This window comes from Carassius auratus, unplaced genomic scaffold, assembly GCF_003368295.1.
Source record: "Carassius auratus strain Wakin unplaced genomic scaffold, ASM336829v1 scaf_tig00017026, whole genome shotgun sequence".
Taxonomy (NCBI): domain Eukaryota; kingdom Metazoa; phylum Chordata; class Actinopteri; order Cypriniformes; family Cyprinidae; genus Carassius; species Carassius auratus.
In genome coordinates, this window is record NW_020524730.1 from 74755 (window position 1) to 99437 (window position 24683).

Below are 24683 nucleotides of genomic sequence, written 5' to 3' on the forward strand. Positions count from 1 at the left end.
ACAAGCTGCATGTCCATAAGGCTTTCTTCTTGCATACCCCATCTTTAAAGCTTAATAGTACCCTAATGCTAAGTAGAAGATACAAAAAAGAGAGAGAGGCGAGCGAACCGAGAGTGTTATTAGCTTGCTGCCTTTTAACGCATCAATAAGTCATGAAATAATGTCTGCACTTTCTGGCAATTCTTTCTTTAGAGAGAGACAATCAATAAGAAAGCTGTATGTGACTCATTAAAAGGACTTCACTTACGATTATTTAAAAGAAAGTTTAAGATATGTGCGTAACACTTTGTTATTGCCGTTTATGAAACAATCGGATTAAGGTTCACTAAACCTTCTGAACATGTCTTCTCATAGCATGTGAAGAGAGACAATCGTGGTCTATTTCACAGTCTGGTGGACCTCTGAAGACGGTAAAGGAATAATTCATCCAAAAATAAAAGTCTGTCATTATTCACTCATCCTCGTGTGCTTGAAGAACTGAAGAATATTCACAGGGTTCTTGTCTATACAACACTCTGTCAAACTCTAAAAGGGACTTAAACACCATATAAGTATCACAAAAACTGCTTCATACAACTGAAGCCATATGATAGCTGATTGTGAGGGGGAACAATGTTTTAATTAATTACTGGTGTTTTAGGCCTCGACACTTAAGTTGAAATATTTAGAAATGCATTAAAGAACTTTAGGGGCGCAATGAAATTTGAAACTTTTTATCATAATTATGTAATTCAATCAATGATAAGAATTACCTCTTAAAATGATAAAGACGTTCGTTTTACCGTTTAAATATACTTTACAATTTCAACATTTAAAATATTTTACTTGTTTTATTCGCATAAATGCTCCTAAATATATTTTACAGTCTGCACACATGCATTTAAGTGAATCAAATGAGAAACAAATATAAATATTTCAAATATGAAGCCAATTTAGGCTCTGTGTTTGTTCTTTTTGAAGATTTGTGGCCGATTTCACTATAAACACTGTAGGATGCACACTCTCACTAAATAAAAAAGTATAGAAATAAATAGAAAATAAATAAATAGAAAAGTATGCAGGTTTGGAGCGACATGAGGGAGAGTAAATAATAACAAGTTTTTTTATTATTGGGTGAACTACACCCTTAAACAGGGAAGGACATGGAATCCTTTGCTCTCCCGATGTGTTTACTTGAAGAGTGATGGCTGACCTCCTCCGCTCCTCTGCTTTAACATGCTGGCCTTAGGTGACTAAGAGAAATAAGTCTGAAAGGAGGACAGGGTGGATGGGAGCAGAGCCATAGCAGCACCAACACCTAATCCCCTCCTCCTGAGATTTTTTTGGCAGCTCTAGCAGAGAATGGCAGACACCCATTATAACTTAACACATCAAAATGGCAATGTGGCACACGTAGAAAAGGCCACCTGAAGACAAACACAGCAGCCCTCGCTTTATCTGCTGTGAGCTCGCAGACAAACGCAGCATCAATTTAGCCAGCAACAATCGATTCTCTCTCTCTTTCCCCATCTCGCTCTTTCTGTCTGTCTCTGTTCTCCTAACTTTGAGAAGACAAGGCTTCACATGACAATGCAATTAAAATTTCATAGCAGGACTTACATTCCTGATATTTCTGATTATAGCATTCAACCTGTTGCTCGGAGACGCGTATCAAAGTCACAAAGTGATGCCTGGCTGCTCATTGCACAAAACCGTGCCATGGTCATCATGCTATTATTATTTTATTTTTTTTGCCCTTTCCCACTTCATTTGCAAAGTAGAACAAGGCTTCCTGCTGAGACTGGCCCTCCCCTTACTTATCAGCATGCACAGGACCAGGCTTTGAACCCCAACTCTGTTTCTTAATTTCACATGCAAACACACTGCTACTCATTTTAATATATTTGAATATGGATCACACTGCGCCGTTCCATATCACGGAACAAAACAAGGAGGAAAATAAAATGCAAATCACCTAAATGTATAGGGAAAGGTCACATCTAAATATAATAAACTTGTCCTGGTGCGAAATAAGTTGGTGAATCATGTACATAATCTGCTCAAAAAGTCTGCTTCATAAATTGGAGTGGGGTAAGATGTGTCAATAGGTAACTGTTCTAGCAATTATGGCCATGTGGGCATTTATTGAGAAAGAGATCATCATATATTGTTGAATCTTGATACTGTACATATACTATAATATACATATATTCAGTCACACATACTACAAAATATTTGTTCATATCTTTAGTTTAAAACTGAATCACCAATGATCCAACTTATCACTTGACTTACATGTGTAACATGTAAGTCACAGTGTTATTTTATTATCATTGATATACCATTATAGTTTTAGTTGAATTTTGAATCAGATTTTGTTATTATATGTTCTGCTTGAATGTTAAATTTAGTTCAAGTTTTGGACATTTTAATCGTCTTTTTTTTTTTTTTTTTTTTTTATACATTTTTGATGTTTTTAAAGATATTTTAAAATACAGCTTTTATTCATTTTAATTCAGTTTTAGTTTTTTTTTTTTTTTACACATAGAGTTAAGCTAAATAAAACGGTGAACTGCTGCCTTGGAAACTAGCTTTTTATATTATGTAAATTATATATACTGTATATACATAATAAACACTCAACAATTATTTCAAGTAAAGATTTTTATTTTATTTTTAATTATAGTTTTAGTTTACTATGATTTTCCTGGCAAGTTGTCACTGGACCACTCATTTATTTTCTTTGGCACTATGTTGATAAAACATTTTTCTCTAAATTAATTTGATAACAGTTATTCTATCCTGAAATAAAATTAAGAGCATCAGTTTTCCAGCAATCTAATTTCTCCTTGCCTAGAGGACAACTTTAAGCAAAAATGGCACAGCTTACCCCAATATACCCTAACAAACTATAAATGTAATGAAGCTCAAGATTTTGACTTCCCTGATAGTGTCCTTAAGGTCTGTCTCACAAAGACTAATGGATTCTCACAGCTGGCTGATGACTGGAGTGATTCCTTTCACCTCCTATCAAGATAGACCATTTCACACGTTACAACATAAAAATAAATCAATAAATATAAAAACTGCTGAAATGTATCCATGTACCTCTTTGCCAAATCTTTACAATATAAAATAATAATAATAATAATAAAACCCCAATGCAATCTCAGAATTACACATTGGCACAACAACCATTAATAAAGTATAATCGATCGATTTATCTATTATCAATTCACACAGGAAGTAGCTGGGATGAAAGGAGCAGCTTAAATTGTCATCGTGGCATTTCAGCTGGCAATGCAGCAACTCAATATGAGTGCACAAATATAAACCAAACGGTGTGAAAAAAAATACAAATAAAGAACCCAGCCACCGAAGTGTGACTAGACCTCCTTCAACTTGGTAAATGATTCGAGCTTACAGCATCAACAGCAGCCCTTGTGTGTTGTGTGATCCCTACCGGAGATGATTTGATTTGTGCGTGTGGGGCGTGAGGGAATACACTAAGTCATGATTGACAGCCTTGATAAGGACCTTTCTCTCCCTATCCTGTGATCTGAAAAATGTCACGCGCCTGATCTCAATTTTGCAGATGACATGCGCCACCAGCCGCAAAGGTCAGAGCAGGTTTGGGGACTGCCGTCTTATTGATATCCGCGGCAAACATGAAAAATGGGATTTGAAATGATCCGCCATCTGTTTTAACTAGTGCAAGCTGCTACTTACACCATAAGATAATTACAGTATATAAAAAGGCTGATCTGTGAAGCAGGGCTCCGCTGGAGCGCAGTGCAGTAGGTGAGGTGGCGTCTAAGGCAGCCTGAGAGAATCAAAGAGAGGTAGGCAGAAAGGATATTTACAAGCATGTACATTTGACTCCATTGACTCATTGTCCAACCAACTGTCAGTTGTTTGAACAAGGCTTAACAGTAAGGATCAAGCCAGTATTTCAGATTTCTACTGGCTCTGCCAATCTTACCATTGGCACAAACATTTACATTGATTAATTAGCATTTTCATTGAGAGTTTTCAGTGAGAGTTCAATGAGAGTCCATGCTTTGTGCTACACACTATAAAAATCCATGGCTTTCAATGGAGGCAAGATGTTCTACTAACTACATGGGTGGTCACAAACATGTATTTGGAAGATTGTGCAGAGCACAACTCAATATCTGGCGTATCTTGTTCAGAAGCCTATGTAATGTCAAGTTAGGACTGTTTGACGTTACAATCATCAAGATGCAACAATGTCAAAACATCTCCCATCTCCAGCCACTTCCCTAAAACCCTTCAAGCTCACATGTGTACTAGCCACTAACCACAGTGCCTACAATTACATAAACAGTATTTAGCTGGTAAGGCTGTAATCACTAAAGTAATTGTGGAATTTAAGGCAAGCCAGTGCATCGTTAGCTTGGGAATTCTGTTGGGGATAGCTGATTTTACATATAAAGTGCCGGATATTACTTTTATTAGATTCATTGTTTTTGTTTTTTTCAATCATTATTAGGTACTTCAGTCATTTAATTGTGTTCGGAGTGACTTCTTTAGTTGTGGTTAATCATGGCTCAGTTAAGGCCTGTTTCTCATTGCAACAGCAGCTGAGTGCTGCACTGTGGGATGTTATTGGGAAACAACAGTGTTAAACAGAGGTGGCTTGCAATACATTTCCCCCACACAGAGCGAGATTTTAATAACTCTACCAATGTGGAGACAAATATTGCTGCGAGATAAGACGCTGTAGGTGGTTAGACACCATGTTTATCACTGACACTTAACGAGCACACAACAAATAACAGTAAAAATGATATTGCTCATTAAAGGATCATTTTTCAAAACATTAAAAAAAGTATCATGGATGTTTCTGCAAAGCCATTAAAATAAAGGGCAAGCGGAGGCATCATGCGGCTCACAGAAACTTCGAAACATTTTAAGAAGAACGTAAATTGTGAAGTCTAACAGTAAAGAAAAAAGAAGCGGGGGGACAAAATAAGATAGAATTGGGCCTGTAAATGCTTTTGTTAGTGGCCAATAGAAAGCACTCAAGCACAGACAAGCTGTAATTCGGTTTCCTTTCACAGCTCGAGCCAAATCCAGGTCATCTCTTGTATGAGGTATGCTTTTCTTTGGCTGTCTCTCACCTCTGCCTGTCTGCAAACAACAGACAGTCTGGAAATTGCCATCATCCACTCTAATCTAGTTGCTCTCATAGAAATGAGTGACAGAACATAAAACAGTTGGGATTAAAAGGGGCCAAGACATCCATGATGAGTCTAAATTGTGATGTTTTGCATGGCCATTGCCATTGTCGTGCATCCAGAAAGGCATCTTTGTCTTGTTTCTTCTGAGAGACCGATATTTTTCATTGGATGGAAGTGGCTTTTGAAAAAGTAAGGAGGAAAACTGTTGTTTGTCAGTTCCCTTTATATGAGCATAACTCTCATTGATTTTAAAAGAGACAAAAACCTGTCCACCCATTCAAACAGGCATTTACTGACTAAAGGACCAGGATTCAAAAACCAGATGAGTAAATAAGGCATCTGTCCACATGTAAAAAATAAAATAAAATAAAATAAAAATAATAATAATGAAAAGACTGTCAACATTGTTTAGGCAAAGTCATTAATATTAAGCTTTTTCCAATATCTCCCGATGGCTTAATTTGTGGAAGCTTACCAACTTGAATCAACATCTCTTCAAAAGCTGGGAAAAAGGGAGGAAAACAGTCACTACCAGAAATAAGTGATTTTAGTAAGAATGTGTGTTTTTAAAAACAACAACAACAACAACAACAAAAACACTAAGTCTGTATACATATGACTGCTTTGTTTTGCTCCGTACTGAAAGCCTGGCACAACGGATGCATTCATTATTGCATTCTTGTTATTCCAAAAGAAATGGGGTCACCATGAACAACAGCAAAAGTGTGCTTTCATGGACCACTGGAACTTAATTGGAGCACCACCAAATCAGTCCTCAACAAGTTAAAACTGGTTTCACCTTTAAGTGAAAATAAAACAGCACCCAGAACCCAATTTACTTCCATAATGTGTCACATTGAGTGAAACGGTTTGTTCAAAGAGATAAAAATGTAGGCTGGGACTCTATAGTGGGATTTTATCCACTGACAATTGTTAAAGATTGGGAAAAGTGTGTGCTAAATAAAACCAGACCATGATGCAAGTTTGTAGTTGATTTTACAGGACAACACCCCTCCAGAAAACGAGTCTTGTGACTTTTTTTTACTGTGAGGCTGAAGCCCGTATTCTTTTTCTTTTTCTTCTTATTATTATTTTATTGTTGCAGTAACAGTCACTTTTTAGAAATTATTAATTAATTTACTTAATTAAAAACAAGGAACCAAAGTGTTGAATCCCCTAAAGTGTGAAGTCAAATTTATGAAAGGAAAGCATACCACACTATTACTGCAAGCTATTTAAGGAGCATTGCAGAAAGTTGTCAGGATGAGATTGTTTTGTCTTGGAAATAACCTCCAAGGAAATTGTTTGACGTTGGTATGGTTTAGTCATGCATGTCATCTGAAGAACTACAGCATTATCTTTTCATTCATCAATCCATTTTTGTTTCTCTGTATTGTTTTGCCTCCAGATGTCCCCCTGATAAAGCCTCTCTGAGATTTGTCACATCTGGTAAACACTCTAATTCAACACTACTTGTTTGTTCACTGCAGCATTCAGAGAGATTCGGTGAAAAAGAAACATTGTAGCTGGATATTCAGAGTTGTTTCAAACCTATTTGATTCTGACAGCTTCTGACAGGTCGGACTCAAAAGGTCTATCAGGCTACAAGGTGGAAATACGAAATGGGAAGAAGTAGGTGGAGGGGGCAGAGGGATGTAGGGGAGTCAATAATGAGACATGCTCCTTCACACCCATGGAGAGCTTGGTAAGGGGAGAGGAGCCACATTAAAGTGCTTTCAAGACAAAAAATAAATAAAATAAAAGCTGGCCTCAACCTGTCCAACAATCCCAGCATACTGAGGGGTTGACAGTGACAGGGCATATTTCTTGCCTGGCAAACAGCATTATTTTCATTTTCTGCTGCATTGTCGACTCTCATCCAGAAGTGCTGTCAGTATTTCTAAGCAGGGCAGTCAGCCTCTCTGCACGTGTCCATCCATGTCTGCGTACCTGCACAGCCAGACAGTGAATGGGTTGGGGAAGGGGGGGGTACAAAATGCCACATCTCTCCGATATTCTAACAGGCAAAAAATGGAAAAAAAGGGACAGCTGGGGCAGACAGGCCTGCTTTCTGCTCCTGATGTGCCCTATGACAGACTGTCTACTCTCCCGGCCAGCCTGTCGCAAAGAGGACTTCCTGCCCTAAAGAGTCAGCCTCACCTCAGCTGCAAAACAAATACAAGAAGAGTAGCCAGCTTCATTGGACATCAAGTGGTCATCACATCATAAGTAGGCTTCCAAAGTCAGACATAACAGAAGATGGCGGATGGCTAATGCAACAAAATGAAAGCGTGAAAAGTCTTGGTTTGAAAATATAGGGCTACGAGGAAATTAATATGCATAGCAAATATAGCAAAAAAACAAAAATAAACAACAACAGATATATAAATAGACAGATGGCAATATACTTGGAAGTTTCTGATGTCCTCCAAGAGAACAGGATCTGTACAGATTCTGTAAATGGTAACCAACCCCCCACATGTGCACTTTGCTTTTGATCTAAAGTGCCAGAATCTATCTATGTATATGTGTGTGTGTGTTATGTGTAAGTGTGCTGCCCTCAGCATCTTAATCCAAACATGTTTGGCATGCATGTATGTGTGGTGCAGATAAGACCAGCATTTTTGGAGAGCTGAGCCAAAGCAGCAAATGTAGGGCACACCTCCATGGATTGATCTGCAGGGGGAATGTATTTTGTAGGTGTGACAGGAGGAAGAAAAAAAAAATCACCTCATTAGAGTCTGAAAAGATTATAGAATGTGTGTAACATTTTGTAACAATTCAAGTATAAATTAACATGAATGTATTAAGGCCAAACATGTATTAGCAATAAACAATATTATATGTTTAAATAAATATTAACCCACATTTTATAGAGTTGCATATAGCCGTCAATGTGTGCACTGGTTGTTTTTCACTACATCATAAGGTGGCTGCAAATGACTGTTCAAAATCAGTGATTCATGCAGGAACAATCAAAATCATCCATTACATGGATATGTTTTCACATTGCAAGCATACATTTTTGACATATGGCATTATAATAAAGCCACAGAACTTAAGTTAATAAATAAATATGACAAACTATTAAAATAACTGCCAAAATTAATGTTTTAATTAATGTCTGTGTTTATAAAAATAGTTTATGTCCACATTCTACCCTATATATATATATATATATATATATATATATATATATATATATATATATATATATATATATATATATATATATATATATATATATATATATATATATATAATATATATTATGATAAGGAATTAATTTTTTCCTTTGCTTGGACAACAAACTAGTTTGTTTGTGGCTGTGCCATATACTGAATTGATTTATGAGCACATTTGTTATATTGCACCCTTGGATTGTCAGTCTGCCTTGGCATGGAGTCACAATAGTGGCTCAAGGCAGAAAGTTGGTGGCCCCTTCTTTAGAGGGGTGTAGAGGGTGGGTTTAAACTCCAGACTTCCTCAGCTCTATTAGCAAAAGTCAGAGGTGCAAAAACACCAACATCAAGAAGCACCCATTCTCGATCACAATGGCATCATCATTACTGACTGCCTGCTCGTGGAAGGGACTGCATTAAGCAGGAAATTGTGAGGCAATATCTACACTGTGGATGGATTGATACGGCCATCTCAGTTCATCCGCAATATACACTTTATGCCTATAAACGCAAGCTGCCTTTATTGACACAAACGCAATTTAACAGCACTATTCGGCGAGATGACAGGATAAATCAAGGCCACTCTTATATGTCAGTCAGGTAATGAGAGATATCAGCTGAACGAGAGGCGAGTATTCCTCTCACTGAGACTCTATCATCCTACATCAGTCAGGGAACAGAGAGCGCCCAGAGCAACATTCAACCTGACCCCATTTAAGGCTTAACTAACAGCAGATATATTTTCAGTGTGTTCCCCCTCGCAGAGACATGCGGCTGAACTCCTGATCCCTGCTTGTTCTTTCTGTCCCCAGGGAAATTATCAATCTTTAATTATCCAGGCCCAGCACCAAGCAAAAGGGTGGGGAACCATGGTGGCAGAGATGGTATTCCCAAAACGGACCACTCAGCACTGACGGGCAGATAAAACGTTGGGCATGTTGAGATACACTCACATACTTACATTTGCAGGGTGTCCTTGAACTAAAGGATTGTATCATAAAGCAAAACACTTTTTTCTTGTAATCTATTTCTTTTCTACAGATGGCTTTGAGGATGTGCAGTTCAATGTGACCTTGCGAGAGTGAAGGTCCGGCTGCACTTGAGGATGTAAGAATGTCTGTGCGCGTAAAAGCACTTGTTTGATTCCTCAAAAGGTTTGAAAATGGTCAGGATTTAGCACTTACCTAGAACAAGACTGGTTTCGGTAGCATGGGTCATACAGCATAAAGGATAATGTACAGTCAGCCAGTCATATTCAAAAAATAAAAAAAAAACACCAAGAGGATGATGGTGCCTTGCATCCAGTAGAAAGGGGTTTATTATATGACTACTTATCAAATAAATCAAAGTATGAACTTGCTAGCCTACTTTCATGTATACAAACAAACAATAAATCAAGTTTATTCATGTTTTCAATACACACTGCTACTGGTTCAGTACATTGCATTACCCGATCTACCTAACAAAAGCTGCAAATACTGTACAGCTGTTTATTCTGCCTCAACCTGTGTCTTTATACATCTTCATGTATTTTATTATGCGTCGTCTTGATGCTTTTGAATGTGTGCATTGGAAGCTTCATTTACCACAAAAAATATAATATAAATGTAATTTCACGAAAACTATGAAATGTCTTTGCAGAAGTATTATAAACTGAGTGAATGCCCCAATTGTTCTGGGCTGAAGTAGCGTGTCAAGAGAGCACTTAGAAAAAAATGGTGACAGTCACTAGAGAGAAGCTTTATAGCCTCCCTTTCTGAAGAATGAAAGACTGAAAAGAACGGCAAAACTTAACATAGCAGGTTCTTTTCTTCTTTTTCTGCCCTAACATTTTCTGTTGCACAACTACGAAGAAGACGAGCAACAGCACAAGCGATCAAACGAAAGACATAACAAAGGCTTGACGAGTGAAGGCGGACTTTCGCAAGAGCATTATTGCATACTGAATTTTCTGTTGACATACAGTTTGCACTTCACAAACAAGGTCTTGACCACAATCATCAAATCGCATGCTTTATGACTGCTGTGCTCCAGTTCACTCTAGAATGAAGAACAACCGATACAGAACGCCAACTGATTCATGTGGCAGCTCAACACCAGGACACCCTCTCTGCTCTTAGAGTTCCCTCTCTCCTCCTCTTCTTGTCCTAGCTTCGACTTCAATGAATTACAAGCACACAAAGTTACTAAACAAGACACGGCCATTTACATTACGGACAAGACAAATAGAACGAAAAAGAGCCAGCACCGGAACAATTACACTGATTCATTTTCCATATGCAGGCCATGATTAATGTTATGGGAACACTTCTGTTATGAGGCTAGGAATATATATAAAGGGGAAGCCATGTATTTCCATACTGTGCGCTCTGCAAACTTATTTATTTATTGTGAAGATAGGTTGTTGCTAGGCAGCGGTCAGGGTGTTTTAGGAGGAGGCTAACCTGAAATAGCCCTAACTCAAAACCTAGCTGGGGTTCTCTAATTTTAACCTCCACCGTATGCATGTATGTATATATAACTCTCTTTAAAATTTAGAATTTTGAACCATCTGCAGGTTTGTGATGTAATATAACAGGCAGAACTGCTACAAGCGTTCATCCTCTGCTTTTTTTGTAGGCAGGGAGGTGTAACGGAGCAGCCCAGGAGGGATGAGCGTCATGAATTAGTAAAGGGGAAAGTACAATGCCACTCTGATTTCATGGTCGCTCCCCATGTCCCAGCCCTTCCTTGAGACTCAGCACATTTCTTCCTGTCTTCCCAGGATGATCAAAACACATTCTAATTAACACCGCCCTTGATGGAGGTGGATGTTAATGGATGAGACAGAAAGTCGAGAGCTCCTCTGCCCAGAGGAGTAGCTCAGCCTGGGGAGGCAGGCCATGACCGCTTCTGACCTTTACCTGGGCAACAGATTTTTTTACAGGCCGGCTGGAACAGAGATATTAAGGGATGTAATCATGTGTGTCAGGAAGCAGTGGCCAGTCAACATGGAATTGCTAGCACATACAGTATCTATCCATACCTATCCAAACTGATTTTTTTTTTTTTTTTTTTTTTAAAGCAAAAACCAAGATTATGTTGCTGAGAGTGCATCAAATATTTAATACATTATAAACAAAACCCCTTATGTGGCTCTGTGCTGCCAGGATAAATGAAGAATTGTCATCATGATTATCTTGTAGGAAAATGTCAGGTCAAATCAAAATGGATATTGCACCCCTTGAGCAATGGATAGGTTTCATACAGTAGGAAACTGGAGAAAATAAAACCAGACGAAGATAGTAAAAGCATGTTAGACAAACATCCTTCTGAATCACATTAACAGACTGAAGCAAATGCCACATTATGACGCCGCTTTAAGGATACAAGGGTTGATGCAATTATGATTGATTAGCAAGCAGTTGCAGTTTCAATTGAAATCTGTCAGGACAGAATTCGGAATTAGCATAACAATGATCCTCTGCTGACCCACAGCCAGTTGACAGGACGGTTACATGCCCTATTTGGCCAGTGTTGCATTGCTCTACATCATACATTTGGTAAATGTTTGGTTTTCTCTGATATACTGAACATTGCTGCTGCAAATTACTGCTTTAATCTCGTCTCCAAGGTAATGTTACCAAGCTGGCAAACATAATTAGGTTTTGTTGAAATGGCAATAATGACTTGTGACAGTCATCATCAGAATGTGTCATTTAGAATGCACTGAAAATTATAAAACAATCAGTAATATTTTGCAATGCCATCAATTTCCAGCTGTCATAGCTGTATAATTCCCAAGTTTATGTATGTGTGTATTTATTCATAATCATATTCACACGGGTGTGTGTCTCTAAGTGTGTGTGTGCGTGTGTGTGTGTAAAAATCTACCAGCAGGGGAAAACACTCTGACTTCCTTTCCTGGACTTTTTCTGTTCCATTGTCTTTGTGGAGATTTGAAGGCTTGGGACTGAGGGAAATGTATTCTGCAGTCACCAATCAAGGAAGAACTGAAGGGAGACAATAACTGTCTTAAGTAAATCAGGCAGAACTGATTGCTCTTTTCAATCAAGTCTATTAAGAGTGCCAGTTCCAACATTTGCAGATGGATATGTGATGATTGAATGTGTGTGCGCAACCTTTTGGAACAGATCTTGATGCAACAGGAAGATATCACCTGCTTTGGTTTGCACTCATGTGTGTCGGGGGCAAAGTAAACTCCCCGAACACAGAGATCTGACAAAAACATGGGACATGTGATGGGAAGCTTATCAGAACTACATGCATTAAGAGAAGCATGAGAAGATCCTGGTGTAGATCAGAGTGTCTGGGCTTTCCACAAAGCTCCAACAGCAGAGATCAGCAGGGTGTATAGCTGTGTGCTCCTGTGGGCACAGGCAGACTGGGACAGGATAGGGTTTGCAGGGCTCTTGTGTTCTGGTGTGTAACTCTGCCCGCCTAAAAAAAAGCCGCTTTGATGGGGAGACAGGGATAAAGTGGAGGAAGTATTATTCTTAAGAGACAAAAATGCACTATACTTTGTGAGAAATATGGAGTGAGAGACAAAAAAAAGAGATGGAAAGCCCAAAGGTTAGCTCTGAGCAGTAGAGAGGAGGGTGGAAAAGAAAAGACAAGAACATAAGAAAAGAGAGGTGACAGGAATTACAGAGCATGAGAGGTGGTGTTTGAATGTGGCTCAGGGTTAAAGTAATATGTGCTACTATGTAAAAAAAAAAAAAAAAAAAACGGATTCATGTTCTCTCGCCACTGACATGAACAGAAAGGTCTCAAAAAAGATCATTAGCTAAATCTGAATTATTCATTCATGACTGCTTCAACACTTAACCCGGTGGGCTAGCTGTATCCATTGCATGTAAGACCGCCAGTCAGGGCCTAAAATAGTCTTAAAAATGCTACATATGATATATTTTTAAACAGTATTTAATTTTCAGCACTTGTTTGCCATTAAGCATAATTATCTTTGATGTAATGGTCAAAAGCTAATATTTACAGTGTACAGCAATCAATTAACACATTGTGTAATACATAACTCATTGTGTTATATACAATTAAAATAATAATTTTATATTAATTCAACCTTTAAAATAAATACATTAAGTTATATATAAATAATACTCTGACATTCTTTAAAATATAATGCATACAATTCGTAGTAAGAATTTTAAGAATTAACACAGTTATTTTATATATATATATATAAATATATATGGCATTTCTTGCTGTGAGATCCTGAACTGACACTGGCTTCCACTGGCATTCACTCTAATGAACTAAATCAGAGCCACAAACTGCTCAACCATCATTCCAAATTAGATAAAGACCATTTACAAAACAAAACAAAACAAAAAACCTATTGTCTCTGAAATGTCTCTTTTCGAAGAATTAGTTTTGTGCGTTCATTCAGCCATCTACTGTACCTTGACAAAGATGCAGCTGGTCTATTCAACAGTGACCGCATCATTCACAACAAAGCACTAAATTACTTTTATTCAATTAGATAAGCAATTAGGTAACTAACAAAGTAAATAAAGCTCAAGGGTTTCAACCAAACTGTTCCAAATGGAATTAAAGACAAATTAGCTTATTGACATGAGAAATTATGCCACTGCTGGGATATGCATGCCTGTATTTTTCCCCCTGACAGAGATGAACTGAGACAGACATTTCATGTGACAATAATACGGGAGATTATTGCATTCACTGAGGGTCTTCATTTTCCAAATCTGTTAGAAATGAATGAGAGTTAAGAAACCAGATATTTAAATTCACCGAAATCTCCCTCAGCATAACCGGAAGCTCTAAAGCTCTTAATCACTGCAAGCCATAATAAGAATCCATTCCACAATGTCAGAAAGGCTGTGTGAGACTCCGCCACCATCCCTGCTAAGCTACCTCCCCATTTGGACTGTTAACCTTTCCTGTCGGTCATACTGTGAAGCATATGGGCCCCTTGCGCTTCATTATAGTTCCTTCATCAACCCTCAGGACTGCGCTAGACCACTCTAATGAAACTTGTCTATTCATAGCGATGGAAACGGCTGGATTTACACATAGCAAAGGATTAAGAAAGGCTCTTTGGCCATTAACTACTTTTATTTCATTCTCTGCAAAAGCTCTAATTATAGTCTGCGGGGCCAATTGTGTCCAGACTCCTGGGTTGATCTCTGTAACATTAGTTCATCTAATTCAAAGCCATAAAAAGCCTCAAAGCTCATGGCTTAAAAGAAGACCGCAGGAGAAAACCAATAAAGGATTTGCTGAACACCATAAACCAGGTAGACGGAATGACGTATAGAGATGAGGGTAAATGTCTCAAGGTCACACCTGACAGAGCCTCATATTTTTCACGAAGGATGCAGCTGATGTCTACCAATCAGGGGTAATAATGTTTTCACAAATCAAAGCTAGTTGTTCAATTAACCAGGCTTTACACATTTAAAGGGCATTCTATTTGATTGAACACGATAACAGCTTATGGGTGGGAAGAAATAAGAGGAGAGACTTCTGGATCAAAATAAAGCACATCTTTATCTAGCTTGAAACAAACATCCAGCTAAACTGACACTAATAACGCCATCACAAACATGCCAAGAAATTAAGACATTTTACTGAAATATTACATTGTTCCTTAGCAGCAAGCTGACTAAAAAGTTGAATTGAATTCCTGATATTATATATATATATATATATATATATATATATATATATATATATATATATATATATATATATATATATATATATATATATATATATATACACACACACATACACACACATTTTATTTTCTATCAACAGGACCTGTCTGTGCTGAATGGACCCTTTATATTTAACTGAAGTACAGTTATTGTAGTGGACATCATGAACTTTACTGTAAAAAAATAAAATAATCCTCTGTTCTATATATATATATATATATATATATATATATATCCATCTTCTTACCCTTGCTAGCACATTCAACATGCTCAAGCTCATCAGGGAACTTCAGGATCTCAGGATACTTTTCTTCACATTTTTCAGCCAGAAAGTGCAGAAGAGTTGTATTCTGGTCTGTCGACTTGGTGTCACGAAGCTGCAAAGAAGAGATTAAAGATTCTGAAATGAGTCATGAAATTGCATAATTAATACAGTAGTTAATACAGTAATTTTAATGATGAAACATTTAAAACGAACCAGGACTTTGAATAAACTATTCATGCACATAAACAGATACTTATATGTTTATTCAGCTAATTCAAACACACAAGAACATAAAATGAAGAAAAATAAAAAAGTCTTAGAATTACAGATAGAATGATGATTAAATAGGTAGAACGACACAATGTGAGGTAGGGTAGAAAGATAGAATGATATGCACAGATGCACATGATGAAATGAAATAAAAAAGGAATATAATTTTTCAACAGAATGAAGGCATGTTATATCCACAGAGAAACATGTTTTAGGCTGGGTCTAACCAGGATCACTTCATAAATGTATGCATCAACAGCACTTCAAGGTATTTTTCACAGAAAGCTGACAAACAGCTGTGTCAATAAAGTTGAAATTGGTTGGAGCAGAATGCACAGAGGCATATTTCCCCCGTTTACTTATTTACCACGTTTAATTTGAAAAGGATCTTTCTCTCCCAAACCACAACCGTTCTTTCTACAAGATTAAGGTGACATGAAAGAAATGAAATATTTAGATCAATACACACGGCTCACACTCTTGCTTCGGGCTGCTATAGTGTACGCAATAAAATGTCAGAATTTCTTCTTAACATCAATCCATATCAAGTATCAGACAAACTGGACCAGAACTAAACAACCTCTACCAACCAAGATAGTTAAATCAAATTAAACTGCACCACTGAAATGAAACTCTTTTGATTAGAACACCACAGCTTAGATTTTTTAAGCGTGTGGTAGAAACCGATTCCCAGGAAAAAGGGAAATATTGTTTTTATAAAGCAAGAACCAAGTTCCCTTGGTGACCTAAATCTGTTGCTTGAAAGCTAGAGACATGATAAACCAAACATGGAGCGATGTTGCTCTTGCTCTTCCTCTCTTCTCCATTTGGAGGGCCATGGCTGCAGGCCCACATTAAGCAGTGCACTGGGGCTGGGTGACCTCTTCACCCTCTCAGACTCAAACAGATTGTTTGCTGTCAAGCCTAGACTCCAGGAAGGCTGTTTTGCACAGAAGATGGCTGCCGAGTCCCGCAGCAGAGGCAAAATGAATCCTCAAGCTGGACTGCACAGCAGATGTGATATTAACCTTTACACAAACTGATGGCAAACTTGCGACAGCTGGCACATTTCCCCACAACACATAATGTCTCCCATAGATTTTCTCTTCTAAAATGTCTCGGCGGATAGCGAGGTGAGGAATGGGTTTTCCGCTGGAAAAATGTGGCAGGTACAATGAGGTAAATTAATAAATGGATGCAGACTTTTACCTCTTCTCTCATAAATCGTAATGGGTGTGTTTGTCTTAAACAAATGAGACAAGAGCATCGGACCAAATGTAATATAAAAGTCAAAAGAAAACAAATATCAGGCATTTCTATAACACGAATCACATGTGTGATCATTTAAAGGTGACGTGATGGAAAATAGATGGCTTTTCACAATGCAAAGATTCCCCAGTCCATAGAAGACAATTTACAAACTGTCAAAATATATAACGTATACATATATTTCGAATGAGTTTTTATGTTTTAAATAAACTGTTTAATTTTCGAATGAGTTTTTATGTTTTAAATAAACTGTTTAATTCAATAATACCCCAAATAATAATAATAATAATAATAATAATAATAATAATAATAATAATAATAATAATAATAATTGTGGTAGCTTTTCAAAATAATATGAGTACAATTCTTACAGAGTATGATCAGAAATCAAAAAGTAATCATCTGTAATAATCTGTGCATCCAAAGACAATATTTCATAATCCACCAATCATCTAAAAGCTTGCCGGATTGAGAAGTGCTTACAGTTTTGTTTGTAAAAGTAGGATTCATTTATCGATTTTTAATATGCAAACAAAGGACATATATTAATCTAAGCACATTGTGATGCATAATCACGTATTCAAAGAGGTCTCAGATATCAATTAATATTTCAGCCTTTCAAGGGCTTTGTATCCTTTTCAAAGTGAGAAAGCCTTGCTGAGATTATAACGCAACTGTTTCCAGGTAGGATGAATTGCTGGGAGCTCAGACTTAGGCACAATTTAGCCCCCTTGATTTAAAGCCTGTTTAATGGTATTTATCTAATTATCAGAGAGCACGACTGCACACTTTCTCCACATCGGCCACACTCGAGGAATCCTAGCAAAAAGTCCAGCAAATAATCCGTGAATTATTATCGGAATTTCCTGCGGAGTGTTTTCATTTGAAAAAGCCACTGTGTTCCAGCATCCATTAGATAAATCGCTTCCAATTTCTCCCTGAGAGATTGGTAATAAATGAGAACAGACATAGAGACATGCCTCAGCTGCAATCTCCGACATAATACGACACACGCAGCACCTCACAGAGTCTCGCTGCTAAAGATGAAACAAGGAAAACAAATGAAAGGATAAAAAAAACGAACAAAACCAGATCCTAAATGCTGGTTTATTTTCTTCTGGAATGACCCTTTCTCTTCCACGCAGCTGGCTGTCTAAAATCAATATTGGTTTACAAGGATTGGAACAAAAAAACAGAGTACCGGAAAACAACAAAAAATCCAAGCAAACAAACATGGTGGTCTTTCTTTTCACTTTAACAGAGACCGAATTCATGCAGAGTTCGCACGCCCTCTGTGAGGAGCACAATGTTTGCTGCGGTTGCTGTGGAAGCTCCTCTGACTAGTCGTGTGTGCACATTCACAATAAATATGGGCTGAATTTAAAGTCAGTGCCTTTGCAAATGATATGCAGTTTGATCTACCGACGCCTTCCTACGTGTGAATTAAAAACACTAGCAATAGTTCAGGTGGAAGTAACTGTGAATACTCCGGTGCAGATATCAAAACAGGACCTGTTACTCTTACATTGCCGACACTGCTTCTGAATCCTAATGTTGTTTTCTTTATTTAAACAGAATTAAGTTTTGCACCCACTCAGCCACGGGGTGTTTACCAATCATCCAGCACTGAGCCGCTAACGCGTAGAACAGCGACAGAGCAGGCGGAGAGATAATGCACTTTAAAGGCTTTGCCATCCGATGCTGACGACCTCAGCATGCGTACTGCATGCCTGCCTCCTCTGATTTCCACAACTATCAGAGAAAACAAGCCTCGCACAGTATGTCTTTTAAAAGAGGGAAAAAAACTAAACCTTAGAATAAAAACACTTCCTTCAAACTTTCAACACGTTAACTAACTTTGTGCTAGTTTTCATCGATTTCTATTTGAAGCTGTATATTATACCATAATGATGCAAAATTTTCACTGTCTTCATGCCTTCAATTTATTTTTTTTAACTTTTAGTGGTTAGTTAATTTTTATAATTTTCTTTTTCAGCACATCAATTCAAAATAATAAATGGTTCAAATTAGCTGAAAAAGTTTTTTTTTTTTTTTTTTAAATATTAAATATTAAAAATGTAAAAAAAAAAAAAAGTTAGTTTGTTTTAGTTTCGGTCAACTATAATAACCCTGGCTCAATCTCGGTTATTATATAAGTAGCACATTAAAGAGTTTAACATTTTTATTTCTTTTCTTTTTTTCTATTTCAGTCAACAGTAATCAGAAAAGGAAAATATTTATTTGTTATTTACACTAATTATCACGTTAACCATTTGCATAAAAAAAAACATTTTGCACAACTCCTTTTAGCACTGCCAGAATTAATATTATTATTATTATTATTATTATTATTATTATTTATTTAGACACATTTTACACATTTAAAATATGCTTTATGTTGCTAAGAAAATGCAAGAAAATCTTGACAAGAATATAAGAAAATATTGACAAGAATATATTTCTCAAGTTATTAAACTAAATTGTTCATGCCTGAAACTGGAACACTTAAAATAAAAGGAGTTTCTTTTTAGGAGGTCATTTTTACTACATCATGACAAATGTAACTTCCAGACTAATGCTGCGTACCTGTACGTATCTGGGGGAAACAAATTAAATTCAGTTTCAGGCTCATCCTCAACCTCTGCAAAGATGTTTTTTTTTTTTTTTTTTTTGTTACATTAGTTATTTATATTTCAAGTCACTAAAGTGAATTACTGAACTCTTTGGTGCCCACTGTTCCGATGTATATTGCTGTTTTTCACATTAAATCTGTGCATTATGACAGACCTCCAGTGATGTTGAAAGATTCAAGCGGCAGTTATTATTGCCAGACTTTCAGTGCTAATCACATCAGCCTAATGGCCAGTGAAGGGAATACCAAATGAGGGCGAATATGTAATGACTGCTGCGAAATCTGAGTTAGCAATAATTGACATGGACATGCGAGGAACATTATATGGGGCTCATTTTCAATGGACATGCAATTGCAAGGTTCATTTCACGAGAGCCCGAATATCCTGAAAATGCATCCACGACCAAGTTTCCATGAATGGCATATTCCACTGACGCGCAATCTTTCTGTGAATAACATCTTTAAAGGTTCTGATATTTATTGGCTTCAGCTGGACCTCTAGTCTTCATAATTTGAGAATAAAGACACCTCAGTGGCACTTGTTGTTCTGGACAATGGCTTTTCCGCCTCCTGTGGAGCAAAGGAGCTCACTGTGGATTAGAACAAGGTTGGCAAGAGTAACTTCTGCAACAGTATGCCAGTTTAAACAGCTGCCACTCACCGTTTGAAACCATGTGACAAATACCACACAAAAGAAGTATACGGGAATGAATGACAGGGGCATGTTAAATAAATGTCATGTGAAGAATTACCAAGGGATGGGTGGGTTGAAAGGGAATAGAGTGGGAGGGCAAGTGTGAGCGTCTGCCGGTGTCTCCACGTCAGTGCACCGGCAACTTGTTCTGTAATCATTCCCCACTGCGACTGCACTGCTGCTGGAGATGCATGCTGAGAGAGCTAATTAGCACGGCCTCTCTCTCCACACTGTGTCCGTTCCCCCTCACACACCCCGCAGCCAAGCTTCCCCACATCCCCTTCACACGTGTGAGGACGCAGCACGCTCACACTTTCATTAGATGGGGATCAATCATCTGCTCACATTGGGTAATCACAATTTAATTTCATGCATTTCAAATTTTAATTTGTTTATTATTATGCCCCAAACTGTCATTACAGAAAGCCGCTACTGTGCATGTTTGTTTTCATCTGCCAAGTAAGATCAGCACTATGCAGAGGGAAAGAGATGAACTATCTTGGTTCTTTCTCTATGCCGCGAAGGAGCAGGCATCTGAGGTCTAAGGTTTGTATGATTCAGCTCATTGGAAAATGACCTAAACAAATGCTCTGTGCCAAAACAATGAGCTGCTTAAAGAAACAGGATATCAAGACAGGAACTCTTCTGATGCAAAGTGACCCAGAAGGTAGGCAACTTAATTATACTGCCTACAAAGATACTCTTTTTGGATAAATAGAAAGAAATGTTGATTATGAGTACTGCAGGTATTAAAGTATTACTTTTATTTAAAGAATAATTCATTTACACATGTGTGTGCCATGGATTCTTGCACTTATTAGAGTATCATGCCGTTACCTTAGTAACATACAAACATCAAACTACTGAAATGATTTGTGAGTTGTGCGCCACAAAAATAATTCATATTAAAACTTTATAATAGCTGTTATATTTTGCATCCAGCTCTTTAGGTTCTGAAAAAAAGCATATGTGTCTTATTTTATCCTGTAAGACAGTGAGGGTGAATAAGAGGAATATTGAGGGCAAAAAAGCATTGACCCTTTAAGTGGTGAAACACATAGGTTTAAGGTGATTAAGCAGTCATTAATTCTATCTGACACTAACGGTGAGCTGATTAGCACTGTAAGGTGAACCCTGTTGACATAATAGAAGCAGAGCACAGGGTGGGCAGATTTGCAGCCAACAATTCTGCAAACAGTGGACAACACAGTATGGAGTTCCGTTAAAAGAAAGGAAGAAAGAGAGAGAGAGATTTTTTTTATCAAATTAGTGAAGCAGACATTCTTTGGCACGTACCACATCAGTTAAGTCATTTTATCTGGTTATCTTGTTTGGAATTGAATAATCTAATTTGCTTTAAATAATGATGTTCCACTAATTTTCCAGTCAAGATGCTTCCATTTTGTTACTCCCATGCCTCTTTCCTCTTGTTCTTCTGTGTCTCTGTGATTGCGCAGATGTTTGTTACTTTTTTCCACAGAGTCCAGCCATTGATGAATCAGGGATTTCTCTCAACAATACTGGTTTCCAGAAGGGTTCTTTCAGAGGAGTGGCGAGGGAAAAGATAGAGTGAACAAAAGTGAGACACCTTAGAGAGGCTTCTATTTGAAAAAAAAAAAATACCTATACAAAAAAGGACAAAAGCATCCAAGGAAGAATGTGAAACACAAAGGGACATATAGATCTGAAGGAGGAACTGAGGTTAAATTTGAATGGTTGGCTGATATCAAAATACCAAGTTATGTCATGAAAAGTTGATGCAGGCTGATGGATCATCAATGCTAACTAATTGTTTTTATAGCATTAAACTTATTTGCACAAGCTGATTTGTTCATGTTGCATATGCAGCCAATGAGCTTACTGCTTTACATATGGCTAGTTGGAATTCACAAGAGCATCTTGCAGCGCACTTATAGAGGTCCTCTGAAACCCTCCATAAATAAGATTTAAATAAACAAAAACATATAAAAAAAATAATAAAAAATTAAATAATAATTTAAAAAAATCTATCTTCCAAACCATGTCTCTATACTTTACTTCAATAGCCCTAGAATAATTTTTCTAATTGCAGGGCTGTCAGGACAGATTTTTCTGGAAATTGTATAGGTCCATCATTCACATCATAGAGAAAAAGTGACCTTGGATCATTCAAATTATCTGAGTAATAACAGCATTTAAAAACGAAAGGTGTTTGTTTGTTTATTTATTTATTTATTAGCTTATTAGATTTAACAAGCAAATAAATATCATATAATAATAATTTACTATATAGAGTACTTATTTTTAAACAATTAATTTGTTATTTATAATATGAAATATGTAAATAGCAATTGCATTTTTTTTATTTATTTTTTTACATATGAACTGTAATATAATATTTTATTGTATATAGATTGCTAAATTAATTGTAAAAAAAATGCTAATGTAGGTTTTGGAACTTGAAATGCTAGGAACGAACATAAACTAGGCAGACACAAAAACCTGCTGATAATCGGTGTATCAATATCAGGTTGAATTATCAAGAGTGGAAGATCCAGGCAGTCACTGTATTGCGGAGGCCTGGCTTTGAACATTGTGCATGGGGGAAGATCAGTCTTAGCAAAGCAGAGATGTGATGCTGGATTATGGCAGAAGCGATGAGGCATCAGGTGCTTCTCATCACATGCTACCAGTGAGGCTTGTTGTGTTACCACTTGGCCAACCATTTCTTTCACGAGTCTGGACTTGGGTTGCCAATAGGAAAGCCTAGGTGACTGATTTGGAAACTTCATTTACAAGCACAGCCCACACTGTTGTCAGGATAAGCATGGTGAGTTATAGCCTTCGAAATATCCATTGTGTTAAAGCTATTACATTCCTAATTGAATTGTTCCCTTACTGTGATAATGCAAAGTGGCTTTTCTGTACTGATACTACAATTTGTATTCGGTCAATGTTTCAGAAGAATCTCTTTATGAGGATACTGTCAAAGTTAATGTCTGAAATTCTTTTTCTTTTTCCATCGAGGCACAATGTCAGTCATTTCAAACTTTACACTTAACAAAGATATAAAAAGGGAAAGTGATAGAGAAATAGAGAAAGATGGCCTGTCTACTTAGTATACTTGAAAGTACCCATTTCAATATTCGTTGAAGCATGTTGAGGAGTTCCACAGAATAACAATCACCCTCCATCGAGACATTCAAAAGACATAAATCCTCAAGAACAATTAGCTAATAACAGACATGAGAGACAACGGGGACAAAGGAATCTCAGACCACCTAAAGGACTGTCATCTCAGATTGCTCAATTACACATTTTGCCAAAGGACCTCCAGTTTACAGGCATTGATTGTGCATAGATCTTCGCAGCAGTAATTTGTGTTTTTCAGTCATGAAAACTATGGGAAAGTCACACTTCAGCACACAGCAGCTGAGGGGCATGGCAGAAGAAAGAGATATTGAGACGCTGCTGGCAACTGGCATATTTTTCCTACCAATGGCAGACAGCCTGGGCTGGAACAGTAGCCAATAGACTAATCTAAAAGCTCAGAGCCTGCCATGAGGCAAGTTTGCTTAGTAAGAATGACAAGTGGAAATCAGAGAGCCCCAGGCTACACCTCTAGCAGTTTTGGGGTGGGGAGTGAGGTAGCTCAGGGAGTTCATTTGTCCGTGAGCTTACCATCCATGCCAGATCTGTGAGAAAGACAACCGGCACTGGGAGAATCTCTAACAAGCTGAGAAATGAACATATACGAGGGACAACAGTGTTCTTCCCAACCTAGAATATTTCATCTCTTCAATCTACAAGATGCCAACATACAGACTACGGGTGTTGCGACATACCAGTATTGACGATAACCATGATATTTAAAGCAATAACTATCGATATTGTGTTAATTTAGACGACATACCGGTATTAGCGATAACCACAATATTTAAAATGAACAGTTCTCTTATGATAACACCACATGTAAATACTCCAGCTTAACTAAACATGCTGATTGGTTGAGTTCACACTGCATTGTGATTTCAACCATTTATTTGGAGAATTTTCAAAATATTACTGTTATTGTGTCATGGAGTGCAGTTTTAAAAGTATTTTAGGCGAGATTGTAGTCGTTTAAAACTAAAATCTGCGGTTATATTTATAAATATAGCAACTATTTAAAAATGCGTTTAGCTGATTTCGGTGACAATCAGCTCCATGTGATCAGAGGGAGCTCACTGCTCATGTTTACAGACGAGAGCAGTCTCACCATGGCTAGCCCTTCTGACATTTGCCGCTTGCTATGATGTCTCTTTAGTGGTTAAACATAAAATATAATGTTTTGGATCAATCTTACAGTTGATCTTTGGTCTTTATTCAATTACCGTATTTTCCAGACTTTAAGTCACACTTATTTTCATAGTTTGGCTGGTCTTGCGACTTATAGTCAGGTGCGACTTATTTATCAAAATTAATTTGACATGAACCAAGAGACATGGATCAAGAGAAAACATTACCAT

At 37.3% G+C, this 24683-nt stretch overlaps 1 protein-coding gene across 6 annotated transcripts in view; it reads right to left on the minus strand.

The window, feature by feature from the left end:
* Positions 1-24683, minus strand: part of LOC113075386 (protein diaphanous homolog 2-like) — a 335815-nt gene that overhangs the window by 64488 nt on the left and 246644 nt on the right. For 5 of the 6 annotated variants that reach the window (XM_026248089.1, XM_026248086.1, XM_026248087.1 and 2 more), the window contains one exon: positions 15314-15443. In XM_026248089.1, the coding sequence (XP_026103874.1) occupies positions 15314-15443 (130 nt within the window). Of the gene's footprint in view, positions 1-2527; positions 3007-15313; positions 15444-24683 lie in introns of those variants that run through there. The other variant, XM_026248092.1, reaches the window with a different exon arrangement.